General features: G+C 46.4%; 1 protein-coding gene across 6 annotated transcripts in view; it reads right to left on the reverse strand.

Moving 5' to 3' along the window:
• Positions 1–4644: 4644 nt before the first annotated feature.
• The window catches only part of ddx4 (DEAD (Asp-Glu-Ala-Asp) box polypeptide 4), a 168718-nt gene continuing 155948 nt past the window's right edge, over positions 4645–17414 (reverse strand). For all 6 annotated transcript variants that reach the window (XM_072497023.1, XM_072497022.1, XM_072497018.1 and 3 more), the window contains exons 17-19: positions 14997–15267; positions 14561–14668; positions 4645–5099 (exon numbers count right to left, since the gene is read on the reverse strand). In XM_072497023.1, coding sequence (XP_072353124.1) covers positions 5013–5099; positions 14561–14668; positions 14997–15267 — 466 coding nt within the window. In that variant the 3' untranslated portion in view covers positions 4645–5012. The remainder of the gene's footprint in view (positions 5100–14560; positions 14669–14996; positions 15268–17414) is intronic.

A 17414-nucleotide genomic window follows, 5' to 3' on the forward strand; every position in this document is an offset into this window, starting at 1 on the left:
CCCCAGTTAGGATAATCACATGGAATGTGAGAGGGCTAGGAGGTCCGGTCAAGGGTGCTTGCGCATCTTAAAAGTCTGAAAGCCGATGTGGCAATGCTGCAGGAGACAGAGGGTGAAGGACCAAGTGAGATGTAAAAAGGGCTGGGTCAGTCAAGTGTTTCACTCTTGATTTGACAGAAGGGCTCGAGGGGTAGCGGTGCTGGTCAGCAAAAGGGTTCGCTTCCTGATGGAGGTGGTGGCAGATCAGGGGGGTAGATCTGTGATTGTGACAGGAGTGCTGGAGGGGAGATTAGTGGCGCTGTTAAGTGTATACGGTCCCAATTGGGACGATGTGGGATTCGCGAAGGTGGTGTTTGGGGCCATCCCCGACTTGGACACACAACGGATTGTGGTGGTGGGTGGGTGGGGGGGGCAGCAGGGACTGGAACTTGGTGCAGGAACCAAGGTTGGACAGATCACAGCAGTGCTCGCTGGTCCCATCACTGGGGGGTGAAGCGCTGGCTGGGCTAATGATGGAAATGGGAGGGGTGGACCCTTGGAGGTTCCTGCACCCAATGGAACAGGAGTACTCGTTTTTCTCAGCAGTCCATAAGGTATACTCGTGGATCGACTTCTTTGCTGGCTGGGGTTAAGGGGTCGGGTTACTTGGCAATTGCAGTGTCAGATTATGCTCTACATTGGGTGGATATGGTACTGGAGAAGGGGGTAGTGCAGAGGCCGGGGTGGAAACTGGATGTGGGGTTTTTGGGGAACCAAGTGTTCTGTGAGAAAATTGAAAGGTAATTAAGGAATATGCACGTTTCAATTGTACGGGTGAGGTAATTTTGTTTAAGGCCAGGGTGGACAAAGAGAGGTTGGAGCGGCAGAGGGTAATAGATGAGATGTTGGAGGTAGATAGGAGTTATGCAGAAGATGAGGACCCAGCGAAGCTGGTAAAGAGGAAGGAACTACAGGCAAGCTTCGACCGAATGTCTACCAGGAAGGCGGTGCGCCAACTGAGACGAACAAGGGGTGCAGTTTATGAACATGGATTTAAGGATGTTAGCAGATCAGCTCTGGAGGGAAGCAGCGGCAAGGGAAATTCTTTAGGTGAGGGATAGGGCGGAGAATTTGGTGGTGGCTCCAGAACTGATTAACAAGGTTTTTGAGGAGTTCTGTGAGAAGTTGTATAGGTCAGAGCCACCTGGGGGAGACCGTGAGATGCAGGAATGTCTAGATGGGTTGGAGTACCCGACACTAGGGATGGGGAATAGGGCTACATTAGGAGCAATAATGGAGCTGGAGATAAAGGATGCGATTGGGAGGATGCAGTCGGGGAAGGTCGCAGGGCCGGATGGGTTCCGGTGGAATATTATAAAAAATTTAAGGATAAGCTGGCACCCCTGATGGTGGGGATGTTTAAAGAGGCGATAGGGAAGGGGGTGTTGCCACAAACCTTGGGGCAGGCATCGATGTCACTGCTGCTAAAAAATGATAAGGATCCAACGGAGTGTGGGTCGTATTGGCCCATATCACTTCTGAATGTGGACGCAAAACTGTTGGCAAAGGTACTGGCGGGTAGGCCGGAGGAGTGCCTCCCGAAGGAGATAGGCAAGGATCAGACGGGGTTTGTGAGAGGGAGGCAGCTTTTTTTCTAACAGTAGGAGGGTTTTGAATGTCGTTATGGCACCGGCGGAAGGGAACAGGTGGTTGCGGCGTTTGACCGGGTAGAATGGAGGTAGTTGATGTCAGATTTGGAGCAGTTTGGGATCGGACCAAGATTTGTGAACTGGGTAAAGCATAAGGAGCCGAAAGCGAGTGTCCGCACAAACAACATCAGCTCGAGATACTTTTCTCTCCACTGTGGGACGAGACAGGGATGTCCTATGTCCCCACTGCTGTTTGCACTTCTGATTGAGCCGTTGGCCATCGCATTAAGAAGTTTGGGAGCATGGAAAGGAATAGTGCCAGGGGTGGGGTAGAGCATAGGGTGTCCTTATATGCCGACAACTTGCTGTTATATGTGTCGGAACCAGGGGCAATATTGGAGCTACTGCGAGTATTTGGGTCTTTCTCGGGGTACAAGCTTAACCTAGACAAGAGTGAGTATTTTGTGGTGTCTCGGCAGGGGGTGGGGGCAGGGACAGGGGAGCTGCCATTCCGTAGGGCAGGGGCTCATTTTAGGTATGTGGGGGTGCAGGTTGCCTGGGAATGGGGGAGGTTCCGCAGGTACAACATCACTAGTTTGGTGGGGAGAATGAAAGCCGACCTGGCAAGGTGGGATGGTCTCCCTCGGTCACTGGCAGGTTGGGTACAAGTGGTTAAAATGAATGTGTTGCTGCGATTTCGGTTTATTTTTCAATGCCTACCGATTTTCCTGCCAACGGCTTTCTTCAGGGAGATTGAGGGAAGGATTACCTCGCTCACATGGGGAGGGAAGGTAGCCAGAGTGTGAAAGGTGCTGCTGCAGAGGGAAAGGCAGGCAGGGGGTTTGGGTCTTCCGAACCTGATGTACTACTACCACCATTCTGCCAGAAAGGAGATACAGAGCTTCCCAGAGGAACCGGCCTCCACATTGCTGGAAGAGGTGCTGACGACAAGGGGACTGGAGAAGGGGGCAGTGTCAGCGGTGTACGGAGCTATTTTGGAAGAGGATAAGGCACCACTGGAAGGGATCAAAGCAAAGTGGGAGGAAGAGTTGGGAGAGGTTATAGAGGAGGGGGTCTGGTGCGAGGTGCTCCGGAGGGTATATGCCTCCACCTCATGTGCGAGGTTGGGGCTGGTACAGCTGAAAGTTGCATACAGAACACACCTCACGAGGGCGAGGATGAGCCGATTCTTTGAAGGAGTAGAGGATGTGTGCGAGAGTTGCGGGGGGGGCTCCCGCTAATCACGTTCATGTGTTTTGGTCCTGTCCAAAGCTAGATGATTACTGGAAGGAGTTTTTTAGGGTAATCTCTAAAGTGGTGCACGTGAAACTGGACCCGGGTCCCCGGGAGGCCATATTCTGGGTGTCGGACTAGCCAGGGTTGGAAACGGGTGCGGAGGCAGAAATCGTAGCCTTCACCTCGTTGATCGACTGAAGGCAGATCCTGTTGAGATGGAAAGCAGCCTCTCCACCCAGTGCCCAAGCATGGCAGGGGGACCTGATGGAATTCTTGACTCTTGAGAAGGTTAAGTTTGAACTGAGGGGAAGGACGGAGGGGTTCTACAAGTCATAGGCATTATTTATTATGCACTTTCAAGAACTGGATAACATCGAACATTAGTTTTTGGGGGGGGGGGGGGGGGGGGGGCGGGCCTGTGTGTATTAAGGGTGACTATGGGTAATCACCGATTACTTTTTGTCAGTTGTTTATGTTAACATGCGGGTTAATGTTTGGGGGTTGGTGGGAGGATGGGATCGTTGTTATTGATATGGGGATTGACATATTTGTTGCTGAGTATTGTTTATTGTTGGTGGGTGTAAATTTGGGAGAAAATGTGAAAAAGGAGACTAAAAATATGTTTTTTTTTTTTTAAATAAGGTGTATGGTTTGCTGGCTTTCATTAACAGGGAGATTGAGTTTAAGAGCCGCAAGGTTTTGCTCCGGCTTTATAAAACCCTGGTTAGACCACACTTGGGGTACTGTGTCCAGTTCTGTTCGCCTCATTATCAGAAGGATGTGGATGCTTTGGAGGGTGCAGAGGAGATTTACCAGGATGCTGCCTGGACTAGAGGCTGAGGGAGCTAGGTCTTTTCTCACTGCTGAAGAAGGCAGAGAGGTGACTTGATAGAGGTACAAGATGATGAGAGGCATGGATAGAGTGGATAGCCAGAGACTTTTCCCCAAGGTCAGAAATGGCTGTCATGAGCAGGCATAAGGTGATTGGAGGAAGGTATCGGGGAGATGTCAGAGGTCGGTTCTTTACACAGAGTGGTGGGTGCATGGAATGCACTGTCAGCAGAGGTGGTGGAGTTAGAGTCATTAGGGACATTTAAGCGACTCTTAGACAGGCACACGGACAGCAGTAAATTGAAGGGATGTAGGTTAGGTTGAACTTAGATTAGGATAAATGGTCGGCCCAACATTGTGGGCCGAAGGGCCTGTACTATTCTATTAGATATTCATCCTCCTATCCTCTTTATTCAACTGTCTATCAGGTAACCATACTTAACAGCTCTAGAGGCCCCAATGGTTATTGCAGTGTTGTCCTTTCATGTTTTCCTTGAAATATTGATAGTGGCACTTACTAAAACAAATATGTCCTCACACATCCCTTTAATTTAGATTTGATGGACTCCGCTAATCAAAGGCTGCTAAATATAAATATGCACATAGGCTGCTTTCAGAGAAATGATTATACTGGGGAAGTTTGTTTTGGCAATGCTGCACACTAGAAATGTGCTGTCAAACCCAAGGCTGCAGTCTTGGCTGTAGCTGCTACCAACCCCAAAGTGTTCCACCATTGGTAGCCTTGCCTTCAACTGCATAGACCCTCTGTTCTGCCATTCCCTTCTTAAGTCTCCTTTAAAGAAGCTTCCTAAAAGCAACCTCTGTGCCCAATGTTTTGATATTTTGACATAATATCTGCTTAGTTAGCTCTGTATCCAATTTGATAATATGTTCCCATGAGGAACTTGGGATGCTTCAAACATCATTAAATTTACATTACCATTAGCAATAACTTGCATTCATTTAATGTACACTTGAACTGACAACAGCCCTTTGTAAACAATGCAATACTTTCCCCTTCAATTTAAAGACATTTAAAATAGCGACACATAATGGGCTTTGCAAGTCACTCAACAATATTAACCCTATCTTGCACTTTATTTCTCAAGTCATACAGAACCAAAAAAAGGCATTGCAATATCTGACCACTGTGATACAACTTAAATATTAAAGCAAAAAGTGCTTAACTGAAGGTAAACACTTACAATAGAAGTTCTCTACAAAACAAGTCAACAATGAAAACTTTCTTCAAATTACTAATACTAGTAATCTTTAGAGGACATTGATTTAGAGTTTTAAGCAAACTAAGCATTGGAATTAGTCCCAGGTATCTTCATGGTTTCCTCCATACGTCACTGGTATATTTGTTTCGTAGCCACTGAAGTTTCTGTTAACACCCAAGCCCTAAAACAACGTGGGAAGAGGAGAAAAAGGTCATTCACTGGTGTGGCTCAGATATTTACATACAAAAAACAGCAGTAGCAACTATTCCAAATAATATCCTTTAAAACACAGTATTCTACACGCTGCCGCAGAGTGCTCCACACACTGCCATTCAAATAATTCTTCAGCCAATTACTTTTAAATCCATGCCCCTAGTTATTGACCGCTTTGCCAAGTGTTTCCCCTTAGCAAGTTCGCAATTAAATCTCCCCATAAGTCTATACAATCTTCTCTCATAACTAGAGTTCTCCAAACCCGGCAAGCATCCATCTAAATCGAGAGGGTTTAAATTAGTGGCAGGGGGCTGCGAACCGGAACAACAGGCCAATCAGTGTAGAGACTAGGGGAAAAAAAAAAGAGAGACTGGGATAAACATTGCCTGAGTAGGAGCAGGCAGGGGGAAGCCGCTGGGCTCAGCAGGACTGTAGGTCTGGAGTGCGTTTGTTTCAATGCAAGAAGTATAATAGGTAAAACAGGTGAACTGAGAGCCTGGATTACTGCATGGAACTATGATGTAATTGCAATTACAGACACGTGGTTAAAAGGAGGACAGCTCAACATTCCGGGATATCGTTGTTTTAGGTGGGGAAAGCTAAAAAAAAAAAAAAAAAAAAAAGAAAGAGGTGGGAAAGTTGCATTGCTGATGAGGGAGCAGATCAGAGCTGTGTTGAGCGAGAACACATTGGAGGGATCTTTTAGTGAGGCATTATGGGTGGAGCTCAGGAATAAGGGTGGAATCACAATGTTGGCAGTGTACTATAGACCTCCCAACAGCCCGCAGGAGACAGAGGAGCAATTGTGTCGTCAGATACTGAAAAAGGTATGAAAAAAGCAGGGTAGTTGTGATGGGTGACTTTAACTTCCCCCCATATTGACTGGGAATCCCTTTCAGCCAGGGGCTTGGATAGTGTAATTTGTTAGACGTGGCCAGGAGGGATTTTGATGCAGTTTGTTGACAATCCAGCCAGGGAGTGGGCCATACTAGACTCGGTATTGGGGAATGAGCCAGGCTAGGCGATTGATGATTCAGTGGGGGAGCATTTTGGGCTTAGCAACCATAATTCCATAAGATTTTGGGTAGTCATGGATGAGGACACGAGTGGCCGCATTTGAAGATACTTAATTGGGCGAGGGCCACTTACATCCAACTTAGCCAGAATGTGGATTGGGAGCGGCTATTTGAGGGAATATCCACGTCTGACATGTGGGAGGCTTTTAAAAGGCCAGTTGATTGAAGTGCAGGACAGGCACGTCCCCGTAAAAATGAAGGATAGAAATGGCAGGATGACGAGGGAAATTGTAAGCTTTGTCAAAAGGAAGCACGAGGGGTCTGGGCATCTAAAAACTGACAAAGCCCTTGAGTACAGTGAAAGTAGGAAGGAACTTGCATGGAATTAGGAGAGGTAAAAGGGGACACAAAAGATCTTCAGCAAACATGGTCAAGGAGAATACAAAGGCTTTTTATGCATAGATTAGGAGCAAGAGAGTAGCAAGAGAAAGAGTAGGCCCACTGAAGGACAATGGAGGGACGTTATGCATGGACCACAGGATGTGGGGGAAATCCTTAATGAGTACTTTGTATCAGTACTCGCCAGGGAGAAGGACATGACGATGTGGAGTTCAGGGATAGGTGTGTGAACGCTCTCAAGACTGTCAATAAGTCAAAAGAGGAAGTGTTGGAGTGTGTTAAATTACATTAAGGTAGACAAGTCCCCAGGGCCGGATGGGCTCTATCCCATGTTTCTGCAGGAGGCATAGGGAGAAATAGTTGGTGCCTTCACAGATATCTTCACATCCTCTTTGACCACAGGAGAGGTCCAGGGCACTCGAGAATAGCCAATGTTGTTTTTTTGTTTAAGAAAGGAAGCAGGAATAATCCTGCAAATTATAGGTCAGTGAGCCTGACATCAGTGGTGGGGAAGCTTTGGAAAATATACTGAGGGACAGGATGTGTGCACATTGAGGAAAATGGACTAGACAAGAGACCGACAGCATGGTTTTGTACGGTGAAGGTCATGTCTCGCCAAGTTGATTTGAGTTTTTTTTTTTTGGAAGAGGTGACAAAGAAATATTGATGTGGGAAGGGTTGTGGATGTAGTTTATATGGGCTTGGAGCATTTGACAAGGTCCCACATGGCAGACTGCTACTAACTAAAATTACATGGGTTTCAGGGTGGGCTGACTAGATGGATACAGAACTCCCTTGGTGAAAGAAGGAGAGTAATGGTGGAAGTGTGGAGATCTGTAGCTAGTGGTGTTCCGCAGGGATCACGGTTTAAGGCTGGTTTAGCTTAGTGGATAGACAGCTGGTTTGTGATGCAGAACAAAGCCAGCAGCGCGGGTTCAATTCCCATACCAGCTTAACCGAAGAGGCGCCGGAATGTGGTGACTAGGGGCTTTTCACAGTAACTTTATACTTGTGACAATAAAAATAAAAAATCATCAGTGCTGGGATCTCCGTTGTTTGTAATGTATATGAATGATCTGGAGGAAAATGTGAGTGGTCTGATTATTAAGTTTGTGGATGACACCAAGATTGCTGGGATTTGCTGATAGTGCCGAGGATTGGAGGATACAACAGGATAACTTTGTGCACAGAAATGACAGATGAGTTTAATCTGGACAAATGAGAGTTGATGCAGTTTGGAGGATCAAATCGAAGTATGAATTATACAGTAAATGGCATTAGGAACATTAATAGAGAGATCTGGGCGTGCAGGTCCAGTTCCCTAAAAGTGGCACCACAGGTGGCCACGGTGATTACAAAGGCATATAGCATGCTTGCCTTCATGAGCATTGAGTATAGCAGTTGAGAAATCAAGCTGCAGCTATACAAAACCTTGGTTAGGCCGCATTTGGAGTATTGAGTGCAGTTCTGGTCACCACATTATCAGAAGGACGTGGAAGCTTTGAAGAGAGTGCAAAGAAGGTTCACCAGGATGTTGCCTGGTCCCGAGGGTGTTGGCAAGTTGAATAAACTAGGATTGTTTTCACTAGAAAGACGGAGGCTGATGTGAGACCTGATAGAGGTCTACAAAACTAGAAGGCAGGGTGGATAGTCAGAGGCTTTTTCCAAGGGTGGAAGTGCAAATACCAAGGGAGCACAGGTTCAAGATGAGAGGTGGAAAGTTTAAGGGAGATGTGCAGTGTAGATTTTTCCCACAGAGAGTGGTGGGTGCCTGGGACATGCAGCCAGAGGATGTGATGGAAGCAGGCACATTAGCAACATTTAAGAGGGATCTGGATGGGTACATGAATAGGGAAGAAATAGAGGGATACAGATCAAGGGAAGAGGTTTTTTCTTTTAGGGCATCATGATTGGCACAGGCTTGGAGGACCGAAGGACCCGTTTCTGTGCTGTACTTCTTTGTTCTTTGTTTACTGGCCTGTAACTATTCTGTCCATTATTACCTGCCTTTAACAACAGCACAACATTATCACAGAATCCCTAGGTGCAGGAGACCATTCGGCCCATTGAGTCTGCATCAACCCTCCAAAAGAGCACAGTATACAGGCCCACACCCTCACCCATCCCCATAACCTAACCTGCACATCTTTGGAATGTGTGAGGAAACCGGAGCACCAAACCCACAGCCACGGGAAGAAGCCTTCAAACTCAGTCACCCAAGGCTGAAATCGAACCCAGGTCCCTGATGCGGTGCAGCAGCAGTGCTAACCACTGTGCAGCCCATAAAAGATAAATCCTCCCAACACTATGCCTGCAGCCAGATTGGATTAGAAAATGACCATCAGAACCGTCATTATCTATTTCCTAGTTTCTCTTTGCAGCCTGGAATGTACATTTGATCCGGGCAGAGTGATTTCTCCACTTCCAAAGATACTAAAACCCCTTAATATTTAATGCCGGCATTATTTGGTATTTGGCTTCACAAAGATATTCATTAGTACCAAGCCCACATCTTCCACCTCCGCAGTGGAATTATCCTATAAAAATAGTACATAGTAAATAAACTGTTTTCAAAATTTCACACCAAAAATTGCAATGAACTATGAATGATCTGGTTACCTGCCTCAAATACCACCCTTATGTTATCAGCCAAAATGTTCTGGGAGAAGCATTGTTGACTCCTGTGGTGTGGGGACTGTGAGGGAAGAAAGTAGCCTCCATTCCACAAAATTCTGGGGCCTGACAACGGGGCAGAAATAACAAAAATAGAAACGTCCGACTTTGCTAAAGTGGTAAAATATTGCAGGGGACAGGAAGGAAAGACAGGTGGTTAAGATTAAAATATTGCTACGGGATATATCAGAACTGGAAATAAAACTGGGTGGGAAAGGCACATCCATCAATTGAGAGCCAGTTTAAAATCTTGTGCATTTATGCATACCACCCGATTCAAAATTGAAGAGCATGACACATCAACGTCAGATGCAATATAAAATGGCGAAAATGCAAGACAAAGGGCGTGATCTTCTGGAAAAAATTCCAAGTACTGCAGCGAGCGGGAATTGCCGCTCGTTTCCCGGCGCTCGGCCCAGCGAGGCCAGCAACACTGTTCGATGTTAATTGGCCCACTTAACGAGGCCTCATGGGCTTCCTGCCCAGAATGCCGGCTCGTCAGCTGATTCGCCAGGACCACGCTCGCCAGTCCCCCACTAACAAGTTTGAGCAGCACTCCGGCTGCACCTGCTCAGCCAACCCCAGCCAGTTCGGAACAATGGTGCTGAGGATACCAGCCCCAAGATTCGGGGATGCTGACCTGGGAAGGCTCCTGGACGCAGTGTCTGTCCCACCGAGGGCGACGAGCCATAAGGCCTCCAGTGTTGCAAGGTCAACGACCTACCGGATACTGGGCAGCCAGAGTGAGTAGACAAACCTCCCACCACCCAAGGGAACATACCCCCAGGCGACCCCCAACCCTCCCTCCATTCCCATCCCCCTTCAGCACTCTTCTTCTTCTCTTTTCTTCCCCCCCCCCCCCCCCAGCCACCCAACTGTGAACCACGTGTGTGGCTAACAATGCCCTGTGTCCCCGCAGGAAAATCTGTCCCATTAATCGGTGGTAGAGGGCCCACCCAGACTAGCGTTGGGCTGCCGGACTCTAGAATCCTCACCTCCGAAGAGGAGCGAACCCCATGATGCCCGGTGTGGCAAGGACAGGGCGGTCAGCCACACTGAGGCTGGCGGTGAGGGACCACCAGGCTCCACCCGGAGGAGCTGTCAAATGTGAGTAGTGATTGGTTTACTGACTGACCATCCCGCCCACTGACCATGTACATTCTTTCGCCAGTCCTCTAGCCAGCAGTGCCGGCCCATCTCAGGGGGCACCCTCTCCTGACTCCAAGGAGAACATCTCGGAGGAGAGCTCAGAGGATGCCACTGTAGCCCTCTACAGTGGGAGCATAGCATAGCAGCATAGCAGTCATCCCCACGGAGGGCATCGACATGGTGTGGACCATGGGGAACCGCCAGGCCAGTCAGATGATACAGGAACACAGAAGCAGCCACGGATCGAACCAGCTGCTCCCCAGTCCCAAGGTGAACCCCAGGGCCCTATGGACACCGACTGGGAGGAGGGGGTGCTGGGTGCCAACCCAGGCCTGTCCCATGGGGCAGCAACAGTAGCCAACAGTTCTCCCTTCCGATGAAGCAGTGTCTCAGGATCAGCATACAGGACAGGGCGGCACGGCTGTGCATTTGCCACCAAGTGAGCCAGGGCCCTCCGGACCCAGAGGACTCCCACCAGGGGCATCAAAGGCAATGGGACAACGTAAGCAGCTGGCTGCTCCCGTCTCAGATGTGCATCCTGGGGAAACATCAAGACGTAGTGGTAGATCTAGGTGGTCCAAGCAAGTTGAGGATCACAGAGGGCAACAGGGCTGGGGGTGCGCAGCACTATTGGGAATGGGATATTGTACAGCATATTAAGCAACTCTTTGCACAAACATGATGCCTGTCACTTTCTTCCGCGATGCAGGATGACCCCCGGACTAGTTGCCCTTCTCTCCAGGCGCCCCCCCCTTATTGAATCAACCCACTGTCCGACCGTGGTCGTGTCCCGGGACCTGTGCCCTATCCCCTGAGTTTTTGGATGTTGGCTGCTGCATGCGTGGTGCTGACCCCCATTGTCCAGGCATCAAGGTTTGATTGGTATGCTAGGCAATGGCTCCCACAAGCTACATGGCCCGTCTACCCAAGGGGACCTACTTGGCAAGTGTCAATTGCTCAACCTAAATTGCATGTTTCCCATTAGCGATTGCCTTTCACCACACAGCCAGCGGCCTCAGCAGTCGGTGGGGTTATGGGTGATTGGTGGGGCAAACGGGCAGCGACAGGGGTTGCCCCTGGCATGGGATCCAAGGGTTGGCACGGTGGTGCCGTGAGCCAGTACAGTACTCAGCGAGATCATAGAAATCAGACAACAGAAACAGAGGTGGGAGGTTTAGAGTCAAAGTTTAGTGAAAAACAAGAGTGGAAAGGTTAGGTGTTTTAACTAAACCAAGGTAAGCTGAAGTAATGTATAGTGAAAGTGGACAAAAATCTCGTGTGGTGTTTTGAGAAAGGTTCCCTAGATTAGCATGGTTCTCGTTCAACAAGACGAAGCATTGCTTCATTCTGTTCTGGGAAATGAAACAAGTAAAATCACTAATGACTAAGGAGAACAATTGCGAAAGTGACCATAATACAGTTAGGTTCAGTATAAAAATAGAAATATCATTTTCTCCAAGGGAAACTGAACAGGAAAAACTCAAATAAGGGAAATGACTCCTGTTAACTGGGCATAAAAAAGTTAGCGAACAGGACAAATCCCATTAGTAAGAGAGAGAGAAAAAAAGTCACTCAGCAGCTACAAAATAGATACAAAAGCAAAATCGATATCTTCTCCCAAGTCAAAAAGCAGGTGCACCAAAAATAGGTCTTTGAATCGAGAGATTAAACAACTATAATTGGGCAGCACGGTGACGCAGTGGTCAGCGCTGCTGCCTCATGCCGATGATGATCTGGGTTCAATCCGAGCCCCGGGTCACTGCCCGTGTAGCGTTTGCACATTCCCCCAGGGTCTGCGGCAGTCTCACTCCCACAACTCAAAAAGATGTGCACGGTAGGTGGACTGGCCACTCTAAGTTGCCCCTTAATTTAAAAACTAAAACTGGCTCTGGATACAGAGTCAAAGATTCTATATACAGAGCTAAATACATTTTTTCAAGACAGGAAATAGATTTGTTAGGTAAAAGGATACAGGGGTTAGAGGAAAGAAACCAGAGTTGAAGTTCAGATGAATCACAATCTAACTGAAGACATATAATTACATAGCACCTTTTAACATGGTAAACAGCCCAAGGTACTTCAAAAGAGTTTTATTGTCCAGAAGGAGATATTAGGGGAGAAATGGTAGGTTCTAAAAGGAGCTTATCAAAAGAGGTGGAGGTTTAGGGAGAGATGGTCACCCATAGTGAAACACTTCAACAGACCAGTACTGGAGGGACTACAGATGTCGGAGTTGTAGGGTTCAGAAAGTTAGAGATAGGGCACGCAGCGTTGCGTGCGAGAGCGAAATTGAGGTTTTTTTTTTTTAAAAAAAAAACAAAAAGGGTCAAGGGGGTGAATTATTTATTCCTGTTGTATGGATAGAAAATTAATATTTTTGGACATAACCATCAAGAGGGAAGCATTTTTCAATTGTAATTTAAAAAATGGAAACATTAACATTTATTATTCAGATTCATGAATGATCAATTTGAATTTTTTTTCAAATTTCCTTTAATGCAACAAAGACACTACATCCACTTCGCAGAGGGTTAAGTTGACTACGAGACCAAATTAAAAGTCAGTTACACAGCAAAAAAAAAAAGTGGTTAGAATTAGCAAAGACACAATTACACAAAAGGAAGATGGGAGTGCATATTCCATTCCACTTAGTAAATTATACCTGCAGCTTCCACGTTACTGCTTTTTTTTTCCCAATCAGCCAAAAAAATCATTTCAGCTGCGCTTCCTCCCATGATTACTTGCACAACAGAAAACACCCTTCATTTCATGTGCACCAGGGAGGAAGACTATAGCGCAAACAGGAAATTAGGCTTTCAAAAGTTACACCATGGACTTAGTACAAAGATCTGTTCAGTGGCAAAGTATCAGCAGAAGACAATTGGGCTTATTGTAATAAAATCTAACAATAATATTTATTATTGTCACAAGTAGGCCTACATTAACACTGCAATGAGCAACAGTGAAAATCCACTAGTTGCCACACTCCGGCACCTGTTCGGTTACACGGAGGGAGAATGCAGAATGTCCAATTCACCTAACCAGCACGTCTTTCGGGACTTGTGGGAGGAAACCAGCACGCCTGAGGAAACCCACGCAGATGCGGGGGAAACGTGCAGATTCCGCACAGACAGTGACCTAAAACGGGAATCAAAACCAGGACACTGGCGCTGTGAAGCAGCAGTGCTACCGTGCTGCCTTAAGGTGCCTGCTTCAAGATGTCAGAGTTTTGTGTTCTCCATTCCAACATGCTTGAGAATAGGGTACAAAAGATATAGTACGAATTAGATCTTTTTCCGTGAAACTTTCAGAAAGTTAAAAAAAAAATGCTCCAACTTCAGTTCACAGATAATGGAAATAGAAGTACATCAAACTAACCTTGCGAGTAACCGAGGAGGTGAAGCGAAAAAGTGGGAGGAGGATCTTGGGGGTGGGGGAGGGAGGGAGGAGAAAGAGATAGAGGAGGGCCTTTGGGCAGACGCATTGAGTAGGGTCAACGTGACCGCAACCTGTGCCAGGCTCAGCCTCATTCAATTCAAGGTCATTCACCGGTCTCACACGAGTGGCCCGGATGAGCAGATTCTTTGGGGTGGAAGACAGGTGTGCAAAATGTGCAGGAGGACCAGTGAACCATGTCCACATGTTCTGGGCATGTCCAAAGCTTAGGGGATTTTGGCAGGGGTTTGCCGACATTATGTCCAAGGTATTAAAAACGAGGGTGGCAATGAGTCCAGAGGTGGCGATTTTTGGGGTGTCGGAAGATCTGGGAATCCAGGAGGAGAAAGAGGCAGATGTTCTGGCCTTTGCTTCCCTGGTGGCCCGGAGACGGATACTATTAGCTTGGAGGGACTCAAAGCCCCGAAAGTCGGAGACCTGGCTATCGGACATGGCTAGCTTTCTCTGTTTGGACTGAATTCTCTGTTTGGAGAAAATCAAGTTCGCCTTGAGGGGGTCACTGTTAGGGTTCGCCCGGAGGTGGCACCCATTCATCGGACTTCTTCGCGGAAAATTAATCGTCAGCAGAGGGGGGGGGGTTAGGTTAGTGTAGATTAGGGGGTTAATTAATGGTGGGACCTGTTGGGGAGGGAGGTGGTATTTGCACTATGTTTATATTCTCATGTATATGGTTTATATTGCTGCTGTTATGCCAAAAAAAACCTCAATAAAATGTTTATTAAAAACAAAAACTAACCTTGCGAGTGTCTACCGAAGCAAACACCTTTCCAAGTGGATTGTGGTAACTGGTCCCATGAGCTGCATACGCAAATTCTTCTAGCCATATCGGAACTTCCTGCTGTGCCTAGATAAATAGTTTCAATGTAAATACTAAAAGCTGAAGGCTCATGCTAGAATGGAATCAACAACAAAAACTTCGATTTTCTTGCTTCCTTTTTATGTTTTCACTCTTTTCACATCCCAATGCACCCGGTTTTCAATGATGAATTAAAAAAGGAAATAATGTTAAATATCCAACTTAGAATTAGAATGATGGGTTAACACTTTCAAAGTCTGAACAACGTTGGGACGGCAAACGGACTTGGGAGATTTACAATCAATCTACTTGAACCATGTGTTACTTTCCATTCCATAATCTGCCAAATTTTAAATGATACTTCTGCAGTACTTACATCTGAAAGAATTTTGAGGAGAGCACGTGCTATTGGCAAATCTGTATTTGAATCAAAGAATGATATTGCTTTGCCAACATTCCCACAACGGCCTGTACGTCCAATGCGATGGACATATTCATCAATGGTAGAAGGCAAATCAAAGTTAATAACATGCTGTACATGCTCAATGTCCAGCCCTCGAGCTGCTACTGCTGTCGCCACCAAAACAGGACATTTCCCTGTGCGGAAGTCACCAAGTGCTTGCTCTCTTTCCCTTTGCTCCCGATCACTGAAAAACAAAAATTTGAGAAACATTGGCACAATGTTTATGCACAGAAAGAATCACATTTGTACAATGCATGCTACTTGCATAACTCAGTGTGCCCTGTTAAATCGCTCCATAAAGTGCAGCAATTCTGGAATTATTTTACCACACCCAAAGTACCATCCAATCAAAGCAACTTCACACTGAAAAAGGACCTTTTGAGGCAGTCACTCTTTCCCCACCACACAAGCAACAGGCTCTGTTCTTGGGACACCATGGTAATCGGGGGATCGTACAGAAAAATTATGTTGAAGCAGAAGATCAGCCATGATGAGCAGTCCCTTCAACCCAAGTCATTAATATAGATGGTAATAGTTGAACCCCAATAACCCCCATGGTCCTGCACTAATTACAGCTGCCAACCTGAAAATGACCCCATTTATCACGACAGCTTCCTGTTAGCTAGCCAGCCAATCCTCGATCCATACTAATGCATCATCCCTAACACTAGGAGCTCAACCTTGTGTAGTAACCTTTTATGTGGCACCTTAAATGGATTGCCTTTTGAAAATCAAATACACTACATCTACATTTCAACCATCAAGTTACATCCTCAAAGGGCCTCTAATAAATTAAAATTTAACAATTTCCCTTCCACAAAACCATGCTGACTCTGCCTGATGGTTTGATGATTACATTTTTTTTATTTATTTTTTTTTATAAAAGATATTTAGTCAAGGCATTTTCACACACAGAAAATCAGAACTGCAGAATGGCATAAGCAACCACACCCTGTTTGCCCGCAACCTCCCCTTGCTGACCCCTCAATCCTCCTTAAAGAAATTGATAAACTGTTTCCACCTCCGGTGAGCCCCTCTGCCGACTCACTCAGAGCGAACTTTACCTTCTCCAGCCTCAGGAATTCTGCCAGATCACTCACCCACACTCCCACTTGGTGGCTCGGAGTCTCACCACATTAGCAAAATCCGTCTCCGGGGGAGGCAAAGACCAAAGCATCGGCCTCTCTCCCAGCTCTTCCTACACCCCAAACGTCGGCACCTTTGGACTTGGAACCATCTCCGCAACCAGCACCTTGGACAAACTGAGCAATTTCTTATGCTCGTCAAAAACATTTGAATTGGTCAAGACTGGTTTTTCAAAAAAAAAAAAAAAAAGTCCCCCCCCCCTCCAAATTATACTACCCCTCCCCCAATTATATTTTGCCAAAGATCATCCGCAGAAGCAAAAACAGAAAATTCCGGAAATCCTCAACATTGACAGCATGTGTGTATATAAGAGAGAGAGAGAGAGAGAGAGAGAGAGAGAGAGAGAGAGAGAGAGAGACTAAGTTAAGGGCCAAGATTTAGGCAGCCGTGCTAGCAAATCCAGTCACAGCCACCAAATCGCACGAGGCCAAAAACTGGAATTGCACCAACGCGGTTTCCAAACACAGTCAGCCCAGTCCCCCTCCAATGACGCAATCAAGTTCACGCACAGGAGAGAGCTTGATTCGCATAGATTAGATGTAATTAGCAGCCCCAACGCCACTACTTCCACCCTCATCATAGTCTCACCTAGCTACTGTAATATTTTTTAACAATCCTTTAAAGATGGTGCCGTGCACCCTGTGCATCTGGAAGGATACATGCCGGTTTTCAGTCGGACCCTAACAAATTCTGGGAAAATTCTGCTCAATTTTTCAGGTCGCTGGTCTGACATCAGAACTGCTCTGATGAAGGGTTAACTGATCTCCCTTCATAGATGCTGCGAAACTGGAGTATGTTCAATGTTTTCTGCTGTTATTTCAGATTTCCAGCATCTGCGGTCTTTCGCCAAATTTGTTTAATTGAAACGGTTGTGAGAACTTTCTCCAAATGATAAATCCCCTATGCATCAGTTATCAAAACTCTTATGTAGGGCAATTTGATATTAAAAAGAGGTATGACTGTGCATTCCATTTAAACTGGTTACTTTGGTGCAGTTTTGATTTCATGAAGGTTGTAAAATTGTAATTTAGCTTGCAGACGCTACATGTGGGATCATGACTAGTCACATGGTTACCCGGAGGTGTGAAACTTTCAAGGCTAAGAATGAATCAGAAACGGATTTGGTAACATGTTCCATCAATTCAATTTGTGCCATAAGGCTATTGTCACACAAGTGATTCACAC

Source organism: Scyliorhinus torazame, chromosome 3 (assembly GCF_047496885.1).
Source record: "Scyliorhinus torazame isolate Kashiwa2021f chromosome 3, sScyTor2.1, whole genome shotgun sequence".
NCBI classification, from domain to species: domain Eukaryota; kingdom Metazoa; phylum Chordata; class Chondrichthyes; order Carcharhiniformes; family Scyliorhinidae; genus Scyliorhinus; species Scyliorhinus torazame.